The 13,960-nt window shown below is 35.4% G+C and overlaps 1 protein-coding gene across 11 annotated transcripts in view; it reads right to left on the bottom strand.

Annotated features, from left to right (window-relative positions):
• CPNE8 (copine 8) overlaps positions 1–13,960 on the bottom strand; it is a 240,112-nt gene that overhangs the window by 140,465 nt on the left and 85,687 nt on the right. Inside the window, exon 1 of one of the 11 annotated variants that reach the window (XM_045365011.3) lies at positions 6,604–6,724. The exons of 9 other annotated variants lie outside the window; for them this stretch is intronic. In XM_045365011.3, coding sequence (XP_045220946.1) covers positions 6,604–6,647 — 44 coding nt within the window. In that variant the 5' untranslated portion in view covers positions 6,648–6,724. Of the gene's footprint in view, positions 1–6,603; positions 6,725–13,960 lie in introns of those variants that run through there. One more of the 11 variants, XM_065524021.2, reaches the window with a different exon arrangement.

Consider the following 13,960-nt stretch of genomic DNA (forward strand, 5'->3'; position numbering starts at 1 on the left):
AAGTCTTAATATTGTTAAGATGTCCATATTACCCAAAGTGGCTACAGATTTTACGTAATTCCTACCAAAATGCCAATGGCTTTTTTTTTTGCAGAAATAAATAGAAAAAAATCATCCTATAACTCATATAGAATCTTCTTTTTTTGCAGAAATAAAGAGAAGAAAAAATCATTCTATAACTCATATAGAATCTCCAGGGACTCCAAATAGCCAAAGCAATTTTGAAACAGTAGAATGAAATTAGAAAACTCACACTTCAAGATTTCAAAGCATATTACAAGCTACAGTAATCAAAATAGTATATGTCGTCAACCCCAGCTGTTTGCTCTCTCTGCCCCTAGGTAGACGCATGTGGTGAGAGCACTGCAGGATCCTACTACAGAACCAAACAGGCTGGTGCCACCACTGGGTCCTAGGCTCCAGCCATAGCTCCATCTGCAGTGTGCTGTGACCCTTCCAAGCACAGTTTCCTTTTCTGCTCAGTAGCTTCTCCAAATATTATGAATAATTTTTTTCAAGACCCCCAGCACTCACCCTTTCCTCTTCTCACCACTCCTAGCCTTTTACTTTTACAATCTCACCTTTTACTCTGAGTAGATAATGTAATATTAAATATTAGTTGTCATATTTATTATCTAATCTTCTATCACACTGTGCCCAAGAGCTTTTCACATATCATTCAATCTTTCCTCAACTAAAAATAAAAGATGCATACAAGTACAGTTTAAAACTAATGATTCATTTAATTAAAGCAGATGCATTTATCTCTCTATGCAGCTTTTTTTATTTTCAAATTATTAACAAAATATCATTTCTAAGATTGTAATAAGTTCGCTGTCACACATGAAACACACTATGTTCAGTGTTAAAATACATCATATGCCAGAAACTAAAATTGCAACTTTTGTTTAAAATTTAAAACACTATGTTAATCAAGAAATCCATCTGTTACCCGGTAATTTTTAACATAGTAATCAGATTAAATGGGATCTCATTTTATAGTAAGAATGTAAATGTTGACATTAAAAGGAAAGCAAGATAGTTATCATCATGGTAAGGAATCATAAGGAGTACAATAAATTATGTAATACATAGTTTTTTCAGTAACAAAAACAAAGTAAACTGCTCAATCTCTGTAGATTCAGATTTTGTTTTTAAAAATAAACAATTATTGAATAGAGTAGCATATTCCTAGCTCTTACATACCACATATATCAAAAATGTTTCAAGAAATTGTTGTGCTCTGATAAGCCAGGTCTATCTATCTATCCATCCACAGAAATATGAGGTTTCTAAAATTACTAAAATCATACTTTGCATTTATAATGTAGTAAAGTACACAGGAAGCAAGGCTATCATAATTTTAAAATTCTGTTCCAAGTCCTGGGAAACAAGTGCAAAGTTATAATGTGCAGGAGAGATCCTTAAAATAATCAAGAGAAAAAGAAGAAACATATAAATGTGACTATTATCCTGGAAAATTCAGTGCAATAAACATTTATTGAATTCTTACTATTTACAAGGCACAACAGGTCCCTACAATACAGGGAATATAATGTTTCTTTTTTAAGTCTTTTTACAATTGTCCTATAAAGAAAGAAATGGGGGAAAGGTATTCAGCCTCTTGATTGAGTTTTAGAAGTTTGTTCAGGTTCTTTGATCCAGCATGCTGTGGACTCCCTGTGTCATAGTATATAGGAGACTTAATAAAAACCTAACAGGAACAACTACTGGAGGTTCTTTGTTTTGTTGTTGTTTAATCAGACCTGCTTAAGAAATTGATAATTTAAAACAAACAGAAATACTATGAAAGTAAGGGGAGAAAGAACCATCACTCTAATACCGGAGAAACTAACAATTCACTGTTAACTACAAATTGTACATTTATTTTAAAAACTGAAATACATTCCTGCTAATGATTAGAAATATATACTGGAACGTAACTGTATTTGTGAATGTCCACTTACTAAACTGCTGTCCATGTTTAGAATCTTTCATCGGAGTTACCTCAAACTGTGAAAGAATTGAGAGCCAATTGATCTATCTCCACAATTACTGGGAGGGTCTAATCACTATTGTTGTTATCAAAGAAAACAGTAAAATGTCAAGATTATTGGAATTTTTTACTTACTGGTATTTATTCTCAGGGCAGCCTGATGCACTGAGTCTACCTGGACCTAAAATGATGCCACCGCCCAATCAAGGCTAAATACTCAAAAACTTTTTAAATACATGAATGAATGAATACAAACACTAACAGTATGTCTAATCTCTCCCCTTCCCTTTCTCCAAGGAATATATAAGCCATTCAAACAGGAACTTTTGAAAGAATAGAAAGCCCTAGAAAGCTCTGTAGAGTTGGAGACTGGGCAAATCATTCTGAATTATCAAACAGAAAAAATGACCAGGTAGGATGACAACATTGTGCAGTTTTCTTGTTACCACATTGTCAGTTCAAAACAATGATTTTCCAGATAAGGGGAAAAAAACAGAAGTACTTATTTATTTCCAAAACTAAAAATGAATTTATTTTTTAATCCTTCCAATTGCCTTCCTATATTTAGACTGTGTTGGCTCTGTGCTGGAAAACTGTTGAGCCCTATTTATCTCAGAAAAAGGTGGGCCACTGGACTGTGCTTGAGGAAGAGTTACATTGGGAACAGATACCAGGAAGGAACCTCATCCTTGAAATGACCTAACTCTGAATGGGTGTTCCCTGGGAGCTCTTCTTGCACCTAGAGATACTCTTGACTTTTCAGTACATGATTTTGTATGGCTAAAGTGATACCAAATTTTTTAATTTCATTTAAAGTTACACATTAATTTACTCTCTTTGTGTGTGTGTGAGAGACGGAGGTTTTTTTTTTTTTTTTTTTTTTTTTTTTGGTGAGACACGGAGTCTCGCTGTCAGCCAGGCTGGAGTGCAGTGGCACGATCTTGGCTCACTGCAAGCTCCGCCTCCGGGGTTCACGCCATTCTCCTGCCTCAGTCTCCCGAGTAGCTGCGACTGCAGCCACCCACCACCACGCCCGGCTAATTTTTTGTATTTTTTGTATTTTTAGTAGAGACAGGGTTTCACTGTGTTAGCCAGGATGGTCTCGATCTCCTGACCTTGTGATCCGCCCGCCTTAGCCTCCCAAAGTGCTGGGATTACGGGTGTGAGCCACTGCACCTGGCCAATTTATTCATTTTTTTTTTTGTTTTGAAGGCAATATAATGCTGTGGTTAAGCATGCGGGCATGGAAGCCAAACATCCCGTATTTGAACTTGGTTTTTTCAGAATCTTGTCTCAGTTTCTCCCTCTGATGAAATGGGTATAATAACAGTACCTGCCTAGCTCGTAATAGTACTATGAAGGTTAGAGGAGTTAATATATGTAAAGCCAGTAGAATAGTAACTGACTTTTTTTTTTTTTTTAATTATACTTTAAGTTCTGGGATACATGTGTAGAAAGTGCAGGATTGTTACATAGGTATACATGTGCCACGGTGGTTTGCTGCACTCATCAACCCATCATCTAGGTTTTAGCCCTGCATGCATTAGTCCTAATGCTCTCCCTCCCCTTGTCTCCCACCCCGACAGGCCCTGGTGTGTGATGTTCCCCCCGCTCACCGTGCCCACGTGTTCTCATTGTTCAACTCCCTCTTATGAATAAGAACATGCAGTGTTCGGTTTTCTGTTCCTGTGTTACTTTGCTGAGAATGGTTTCCAGCTTCATCCATGTCCCTGCAAAGGACACGAACTCATCCTTTTTTATGTCTGCATAGTATTCCATAGTGTATATGTGCCACATCTTCTTTATCAGGTCTCTCATTGATGGGCATTTCGGTTGGCTCCAACTTTGCTATTGTGAACAGTGCTGCAATAAACATATGTGTGCATGTGTCTTTACAGCAGAATGATTTATAATCCTTTGGGTAGATACCCAGTAATGAGATTGCTGGGTCAAATGGTATTTCTCGTTCTAGATCCTTTAGGAATCGCCACACTGTCTTCCACAATGGTTCAACTAATTTACACTCCCAACAGTGTAAAAGTGTTCCTATTTCTCCACATGCTCTCCAGCATCTGTTGTTTCCCGACTTTTTAATTATCGCCATTCTAACTGGTATGAGATGGTATCTCACTGTGGTTTTGATTTGCATTTCTCTGATGACCAGTGATGATGAGCTTTTTTACATATGTTTGTTGGACGCATAAGTGTCTTCTTTTGAGAAGTGTCTGTTCACATCCTTTGCCCTGTTTGATTTTTTCTTGTAAATTTAAGTTCCTTATAAATTCTGGATTTTAGATGTTTGTCAGATTGAGACATTTCAAAACTTTTCTCCCATTCTGTGGGTTGCCTGTACACCCTAATGATAGTTTCTTTTGCTGTGCAGAAGCTCTTTAATTTAATTAGATACCATTTGTCAGTTTTGACTTTTGTTGCAATTGCTTTTGGTGTTTTAATCATGAAGTCTTTGCCCATGCCTATGTCCTGAATGGTATTGCCTAGGTTTTATTCTAGGGTTTTTATGGTTTTAGGTTTTACCTTTAAGTCTTTAATCCATCTTGAGTTAATTTTTGTATAAGGTGTAAGGAAGGGATCCAGTTTCAGTTTTCTGCATATGGCTAGCCATAACTGACTTATTATTAAATGCAATCAAGTTGGCCACTGGTATTACTTAAAATAACAATTCACAGCTCCCTTTTATTTGCTTTGATAACTAAGATCCAACTGAGACTAAATATAAGAGCAGAGATAATTCCCAAACGTTCCTTCCAAACACTCATTTTATCAGTGCATTATAACTCAGACCAAGATAAGAATGATGCTTATGTTCCAAGGTTGGTCCATAAAGGTCTTTCCTCACCTATTAATTTGTTTAACTACAGCACTAATATTCTTAGCCTGCATTTTGAATCCTAGAATCATCAAATTATGCCATACACAAGAGGAAAAAAAGAAGAAAGGAGCAATAAATTTCACTGTAGAGGAAATTGTAGTTTCTTTGAAAGATTTTATCACAATATAACTTCTAAACACTTCCTATGCAAAAAGCAACCATTTGAAAACTAAACTGAATAGGTAGGGCGCAGTGGCTCACTCCTGTAATCCCAGCACTTTGGGAGGCCAAGGTGGGTGAATCGCAAGGTCGGGAGTTCGAGACCAGCCTGGCCAACATGGTGAAACCCCATCTCTACAAAAAATACAAAAATTAGCCAGGTGTGGTGGTGTGCACCTATAATTCCTGCTACTCAGGAGGCTGAGGCAGAAGTTGCAGTGAGCCGAGACTGTGCCACGGCACTCCAGCCTGGGCAACAGAGTGAGACTTCATCTCAAAAAAAAAAAAAAAAAAACAAGCAAGAAAGAAAAAAAAAAAAGAAACTCATCTGAATAAAGTAGTTTTATTTAGAAAACTAAGAACATTCTCAGTTTCACGCAAATAAAACTAATAAAACTTGTTTATTAAAACTAATAAAACTAATAAAGTTTCATTAGTTTTATAGTCTGATGAAGTATCAAATAAAACTAACCTGTTTATTAGTTGTATTTGAGTGAAACTGAGAATGTTCACTGAATCTATAAAGGTATTACTTTAGAATTCACCCTCCAAAATAACATAGATCATGTTTTATCATTTGTTTCCTTCAGTTATAATGTTTCCAACAGGTTTTCAATCCAACCAATGAGGTTAGGCAAATATAAATAAAAATATCTTGCAAATGTTGAAACTCTGGGTGAATACTGGCACCTAAAACACATGGACAGAATGGCCCATCTACTACTACTACTGGTGAGCTGTAGCTCACCAATCTGTGTGGCAACCTCAAAAGTGGATGATCTTCCTTTTGTCAGCATACATCCTCCTTACATCCACTGTCTCATGCAAGAAACTTGAAGGTCCTTGAAATCTTCTTCAACCTAGACCATTGATCTTTCACCAATCCTTCTGAAATCAACCTTCAGAACACATTTTTCATCTGTCCGTTTTTCTTCATCTTCCTAATCCAAACAACTATCTGTTAACCACATACAACCATTCTCTACACAGAAGTCAATGATCCTCTTTGAAAAAAAATCGCAAATTTTCCCGTTGCATTTATGATAAAGTTTAAAATACTAAAAATGACCTACATATTGTAGGTTAAGCTAATATTCTAATTTTCATAGGGCCTGTATCAATATGTAATTATACTTCAGTTGTGTGATTATTCATTTAATGAATAAATGGTAAAAACCATAAAGACAGGAACGACTTTGCATTTTCATCATTATATACTCAGCAGCTAACAGTTTCTGATCCATAATCAATTCCTAGTAAAGATTTTTTGAATATATTATTTTTAAAAAATATAATCCCTAAAACCTCTATTATACTCAGACTCTATCTACCAGAATCTGTCAGTAAATTATTTGCTCTATAAAGTTACCATTAGTAAAATAATTTTTCCTTTTGTTTTTCTTTCCTAAACTGGGATGCCCAAAGGACTTAGTTGCACACAAGTCTCATAGGAACAAGACACATGTCACACCAAGTCATAACAACCAACCAATCATTCTGAGACTTGTCTCTGACAATGACATTAAAGGCTATTTTGTAAAAAACTCATTCATTTTACCTATATCTCTCATGACTGGTCATATCCTTTACAATCCTTTCCATCCAGACGATTTCTTCATCTATATGACTTTAGTTGTCACTACTGGAATTTCTGAGTAGAGCAGAGAATCATGGGAATCTGCAGATATACACAATCGGCCTATTTAGAGTAAGCAATTTACCTCCCTGGAGATCATTCCAGAGAATGAGCTCACATTCAAAAATGAATGTAAGAAAGTGGTTCAACTCAACATTTATTAAACTTTGATTATATGTAAACCTCAGAAGCTTGTGTATAATAACATGAGCGAATGTACTAAAATTCCTTCTATCTTTGGCCTTTAAAAAGAATATACCTTTTTTCGAGAGGCTTTCCCAGAAGTAGATTAAAGCTGTTCTCTAGGCTGGTGAAGTATCTAATATCTATCTGAAAGGCAAACAGTGGTTTTATTTTTAATGTGTTGAATCATGTGAAATTACAAACATGTATACACATCCATGTAGTCTTTTCAAATAAAAGAATAGAATTCTTAATTGGCACTGAACTCTGGATTATTTTTTGCAATTACATATTAACATGGGAAATTCCGGATATTTCCAAAACTATCTTATAAAACCCAAACAAATGAAAAGCAGAAATTTAACTCAGTTCCCCTATTTGATTGTTCAGCTACATACTGAAAACAGACAAATAGTTTTTAACATTTATATTTAGATAATACTTAACACTTTACATAAGTGTAATCAAGTTTGGTTTAACACAGTCCTTTCCTTAAACTTGCGGAATTACTAGCTAAACACGTCTCTAAGAAAAATAAAGAAAGATGAAGGAAGGAAGGAAGGAAAGATACTGGCTATTTTTAATAAAAACAGTATTAATAATAGTCACTATTTGAGTGTTTATTAAATTCTCATGTGCTCTGTCACAAATCAATTGTATAAAATATTGATATTACTTGCAATAATACTCTTAAATGAGTATTATTCAGATATTTCAGATGAGGAAGCTGGGTCTCAGGAATTTAATGCACTTTACTCAAATTGCATACCTAATCAACTGTTAGCACCCAGGTCTGACTGCTCCTAAAGTTCATGCACTATCAACTTCATTACTGTGGCTGTTTATTTATCTCTACAGCAAATTCTTATTACAAATGTGACCCACAGACATAAAAAAAAAATAGTATAGATGTTAAAATGGCCTAATATTGCAATAGCAAGTTAGTAGTAGAGATGGGACTAAAAACACCATCCTCTGAGTCCAGCCCACTATTCTTTCCACTAAAGTAAATTCGAGAGTATAACAATATCAATCTAATTAATAAAGATTACTTTGAGCCTCAAAATTTCCCCCAAAGTTGATTACATTTTTACAGGCAAAAAGCTGCATGCTAAAAACAAGGCCTGTTTTATGGTGAGTTTGTATGTTTCCCACTTTTATGACTACCCATTCTCCTATCCCTCTTCCTCCTCTTCCTTCTCACAGACATTTGATCTCTAAATGCAGTCACAGTCAAAACCTAGCTATCAGGATAAGTCCACATTTGAGTCAAATCTTTAAGCCAACCCTGTAAGTCTCTGCCTCAAGTCCCCTTAAACACTATTCTTCTATTTCAGTCTTCTTCTTTATTCTGAAGCTTCCTTTCTGCTCTGTTCCTCTCCCTGCTTTCATCTTGTACTTCAGCACCTATCTGTCTCTGTCCTTGAACTTCAAGTCACAGTTGAGATCCCCACATCCATCAGACAATTACAAGTTGGTCTTTCAATTATCACTTGCCTCCGAGTCCCTGTCCCTGTCGTCTTCACCTGTTAGGACACTCACGCATCCATCTAGGAACCTTCCCTTAATCCTCCACCGACTACCAACTACCTAGATCACAAAGTGCTTTTGCCAGCCTACAAAAAACATAGCCTTTGCCCTCCTAAACGTCCTTTAGTCAAAACAGCTGCTGGTACCATTACCGCTGGTATTACTTCTTCCCATTGTATCCTGCTTCTCCCTGGAGTAAGAATCTAGTTTCTAATTATTACCAGTCCCTGCCTTTTTCCCTGATCCTTTTATATGGAACCAGTCATGCCTGGCTGAGAGTAACAGGAACAAATAGGCCTATTACTTGAGGAACATAATAAATATTTTCCTCCTGGAGGAGAGAATGGCAATCTTTCTTAAACCGGTGCTGATTCTTGCATTTTGGAAGGCTTTGCTGAATACATCACTGAGATCCCTAAAGACAGAAGACATACGACTATTTGACAGTATCACACAGAAAACTGGATACAATCTCACAGCATGAGAAAACACACTGCTGAGTGGATATAATGCTAAATAATGATAGGATGCTCCAAACAGAGGAGCTGATGAGTCATAGGAAGCCCAGTAAATGTTTCAGTCAAATTAAGTAGCACAAGACTCATTTTAGGACGGTTCCAGGAAAAGACCAAAAGTGTAGGATGGAATTCAGATGAGAAACGTGTTTGCCCAAAGCTTAAATCCAACAGAACAGACTACTGAAATTGTAAAAAATCTTGAGCTGCTATTAAAAAGTAAACTAAAATTTATTGAACATCAATTTCAAATTATTTCATCATTATGCATATAAAATATTAAAAATAAAAATTTTTCTCATAATAAAATGAGAAAATCTAATTTTATAAATGACAACCATAACCAAAACACAGAAAGTAAAAAAGCCCGAGGTTAAATTCAAATTCTCATTATTGAATGAGGCAAAAGGCCACATACAAGAAACCATTTTACCTTTGTAATAATCCTAACTTCGTTGTCAAAAGTTTGATTGATATTAAATAATTTCAAATTTTAAGTTGTCTCCTTTAAATCTCCCAATTTTACAGTTATCATAAATCTAAAAAGACTACCTCTGAGGAGATATTACAACACAATCGCAATTAAAAGCTAGGAGAAATTATTCTGAGTATCTTATCAGAAAATAAGTTAGGCCATTTAAAGGAAAGAAAGAAAAACAAACAAACAAGGAAGTATTCTGAATAACTTAGAATATAAATGGGAAACTAATTGGGAAATAAATCTCTAATCTAAAATTAATAAATAAGAGGTACTTGGATAATGCTACTTAAGGCAAATAACATTTGGGACACACGAAGACTTTTAATTAATGATAAATCAATTGTGTGTTACTTGTGAGTGGACTGTCTGTCTCAGGATATCTGCCTCTGGAGGTGTCCTATGCTGCAATTCAGAAGCCAGTGGCCATCCAGATAGGGAAAAATGACCTAACCTATCCCGAACATGATTGCAAAAAGTAATGGCTGCAGCACCAGGAGTGTGCACATTCTATTTCTATCCCCAGTCATGAGGAACAGAACATGAAAAACAGTAGAATGTTTAGTGGCTATCCTACAATGTTATCTTTAACCAGACAGTTAAAGATATCTGGCCAGGGCAGGTTCACACAACAAGACAGCAGGAGGCAGTGGAACTTATGAAGAGACGGAAGAGCTACACCTTAAATACCTATTATTTCCCCAGTGTGAATTTCTCCACTATTTCAGTCATGCATCCATAAATTTTACTACTTTTATATATTCGTGTGAAAACATGGAGGCTTCAAAGTTGTGTCTGTCACCAAGCTTCCTGTCACGAGAAGAAAACACTTCCTGACCTTGTGTCATCTCTAATATCTTCCCTGGTTTCATCCTTTTTTCCAAAGCCATTCCCTCTTCCACTGAAATAGCTCAGATCTTCCCATGTTCCCATCTCTTCTCACTATTTGCTTATTAGATTGATTCAGGAAAAAAGTAAAGTACACGGAAGTGCAGGAGTTAGCAAAGATGAATGTGAAATTTAGGAGTCCATGGAGTGCACCAGCTGCTCTGAAAGGCTACTTTGGCATTATTGGCAGATAAAGCTTCCTATCAGCATTTTGCTCTTCCTCAACCCAATTGTGCTTTTTCAAACAAAAAGTATGAATGGCTTTGTTTTTCATTTGAGATTGAGGTAAGGGAGTAAAATGCTGTTTGCATGGAAGCTGCATCTTCTCTCAAAGTACCTGAACTTGATACTTAGCCAATAGACCTTGTTCTTCAGTCCACATGTTCTTCCTCCAGACACATGCCTCTCTTACAGCTAGAGTTTTTCATTAAAGCCAGGCTTTTCTCATGCAAGAGGAAGGGTGACTACAAAATGTTTTTTCCAGTCCATTGTTCACCTGCGTTTGAACATCTGATCCAGTGATAGCACATGTCACTAGGTGCCTTAATTAATAAAGCCAAAGTATCTTTCCGTTAGCAAACTAATTGTATTCACTTTTACTCTCCCATTTGTAATTAATCTCTCCTATTTCATTTCACCCTCTCATCTCTTCCCTCTATTGGATTATCTGAGGTATCTAATCCAATTCACTCATGTTTAATGAATGTAATTGCAACCATTCTGCAATTCCTAAGGTTTTGTTTCTTTGCTTTTTTCTTTTGTAGCCCATCTCTTTGCTACACTCAAGCTTTACATTTTTATACCCACTTACTACTAAAACTTGCCTAGCTAAGTTTTCTTTAAAAAATTTAAAAATCTTCCCCTGCTCAAACAATCATCTTACCTTTAAACTATTTTCTTAATGTTTATTTGCTTGAGAAGATTCTCCAAGGAGATGAAGGGCTGAATAAAAGTTTAGTTATATAAGCTTAGAAAATCAAATTAATTGTTCCTTTTTCAATAAGAAAGATAGAACCTGAGGACCTTCAATAAAGTTGTCTAAATTTCAGAATATTCTATAGATGAAGTACAGCATGTGGTTACTGTAGATCCATGTTGGATGAACAAGTTTTGAAGTCTTTCCCTCCTTACACTATATGAAATATGTATATATTTTACTCCTCCCTCAGCAAGAGCTAAGAAAAATCTAAAGAGAATCTCATCCTTTCTGATTACATAAAATGATCATGACTCAACCCCCAGCAAATTCTCCCAACATCTGCATAGTCTACCAGTCTACCCTAGGTATCTTCACCTTTTAGCAAGAATTTATTTTTGCTGGTCATACCTAGTGGGAATTATTGAATCAGCTGAACAAGGACCATATCTTATGCTATGTTCTATTCACCACATACCCCAATCAATACATTGTAATAATATCAAATTTTTAATAGGTTCCAAGATTAATATAAATATGATTTTCTACTGGGAAATTTTTTATAACTTAATAATTTAATAGTTTTCTGAAATCAGAATTATGATTTCCTCATGCTAAAAAAAGATAAAAATTTCTAATAAAATGACTAATTTAAAAATATGTATACCACATAAGCCGAGCACGGTGGCTCACGCCTGTAATCCCAGCAATTTGGAAGGCTGAGGTGGGCGGATCACGAGGTCAGGAGTTTAAGACCAGCCTGACCAATGTGCTGAAACCTGTCTCTACTAAAAATACAAAAAAAAAAAAAATTGGCAGGGCACCACATGTGCACCTGTAATCCCAGCTACTCAGGATGCTGAGGCAGAAGAATCACTTGAACCCGGGAGGCAGAGGTTGCAGTGAGCACTCCAGAGCAACACAGAGGTTGCACCACTGCACTCCAGCCTGGGCGACAGAGGGAGACTCCGTCTCAAAAAAAAAAAAAAAAAAAAAAAAGTATACCACATAGCCAACATGCATAGGAAAAAAATGCTCCACATCACTAGTCATTAGAGAAATATAAATATAAACCACAATGAGATACCATTTCAGAACAGTCAGAGTGGCTATTATTAAAAAGTCTAAAAATAACAGATGCTGGTGAGGTTGCAGAGAAAAAGGAACACTTATATGCTGCTGGTGGAAATGTAAATTAGTTCAGCCATTGTGTAAAGCAATTCAGTGATTTCTCAAACAACTTAAAACAGAATTACCATTTGACCCAGCAATCCCATTATTGGGTACATAGCCAAAGGAATATAAATCATTCTACCGTAAAGACATTCATGTTTACTTTCATTACAGCACTATTCACAATAGCAAAGACATGGAATCAACCTAAATGCTCACCAATGGTGGACTGGATAAATAAAACGTGGTAAATATACAACATGGAATATTAGATAGACATAAAAACGTCTGAGATCTTATCCTTTGTAGCAACAGTAATAGAACTAGAGGTCATTATCCTAAGCAAATTGACACAGGAACAAAAAACCAAATACCACATGTTCTCACTTATAAGTGTGAGATAAACACTGAGTAGTCATGGACACAAAAAAGGAAACAGCAGACACTCGAGCCTACTTGAGGGTGGAAGAAGGGAGGAAAGTGAGGACTGAAAAACTACCTATGGGGTAATATGCTTATTACCTGAGTGATGAAATAATCTGTATGCCAAAGCCCTGTGATGTGCAGTTTATCTACATAACAAACATGCACAAGTACCTCTGAACCTAAAATAAAAGAATAAAAAGTGTACCCATTCATAAAAATCTCTATTCTGTCGCTTGGAAATGAAAATTCTGTATTTTAATTGCTTTTGTTTTCTCTTGAATAATGTTAAGCATCTTTAAGGTGGTATTGCATATATTATTGATTCTTTTCACAGCAAAAAACAAAAGGTAGATTTAGTGATCTTAGGAATCCTTGTGAGCATAAGTCATTGGACTAGGAAATGCAATTAGAATTATATGCACTCAATAAAATATTTGCATTTGCCTTACAGATTGCTTACTACTTACTAAAGTGAGCATAAATATATTTTTGTAATAAGCTTCCAAGTCCTATAATTACGTGAAAATAAATTACACACAAAAAGAACTTAAAATAGAAATTGATATATGAAAGTTTTCAAACTGACATTTGGTAATAATTTTCTAAGAAAATCAAATTAAATTTCAAAGAATTTATAGAATTCTTATTAGCCTAATAATTTCTTTCATGGCAATGAACACACTAAATAAAAAGTTTAATTTTGTATAAGAAATGTAAGAATAATGCTTCAACATTTCAAGTATTTGTTTTATGTCAGAAATAAACAGTTTTATGGAGTATTGACATATTTATTTTTTAAGTTTGAGATTCTTAAAAGATTGATGAAGATAAAGACTTCAAAATTCCCTAAAGTTTTTGACATTGTGGTTAACTCTGCAAATGTACTATTCCTTCTAGATCTTCTGAATTTTATGAACAGTTAAGTCAATCCAAATAATCAGGATTAGGGAGGGGAAAGAAGGAGGAAAGGAGAATAAAGCCATGGAAAATTTCTAAAATTTGCTCCCTGCCTTATTTGGAACTGGAGAAAATAGAATAAACTCATGCAATTGACCTGAAAACTAAACATGATCCTAGTAATTGAAGGTGAAGACGGAGTATACCATTCTTAGTGATTACCTTCTCTCAGTATAAACCTACTTACAGCTTTCTCTACAAGCCACTTCCATA

The sequence above is a fragment of the Macaca fascicularis genome, chromosome 11, assembly GCF_037993035.2.
Source record: "Macaca fascicularis isolate 582-1 chromosome 11, T2T-MFA8v1.1".
In the NCBI taxonomy this organism is placed as follows: Eukaryota; Metazoa; Chordata; class Mammalia; order Primates; family Cercopithecidae; genus Macaca; species Macaca fascicularis.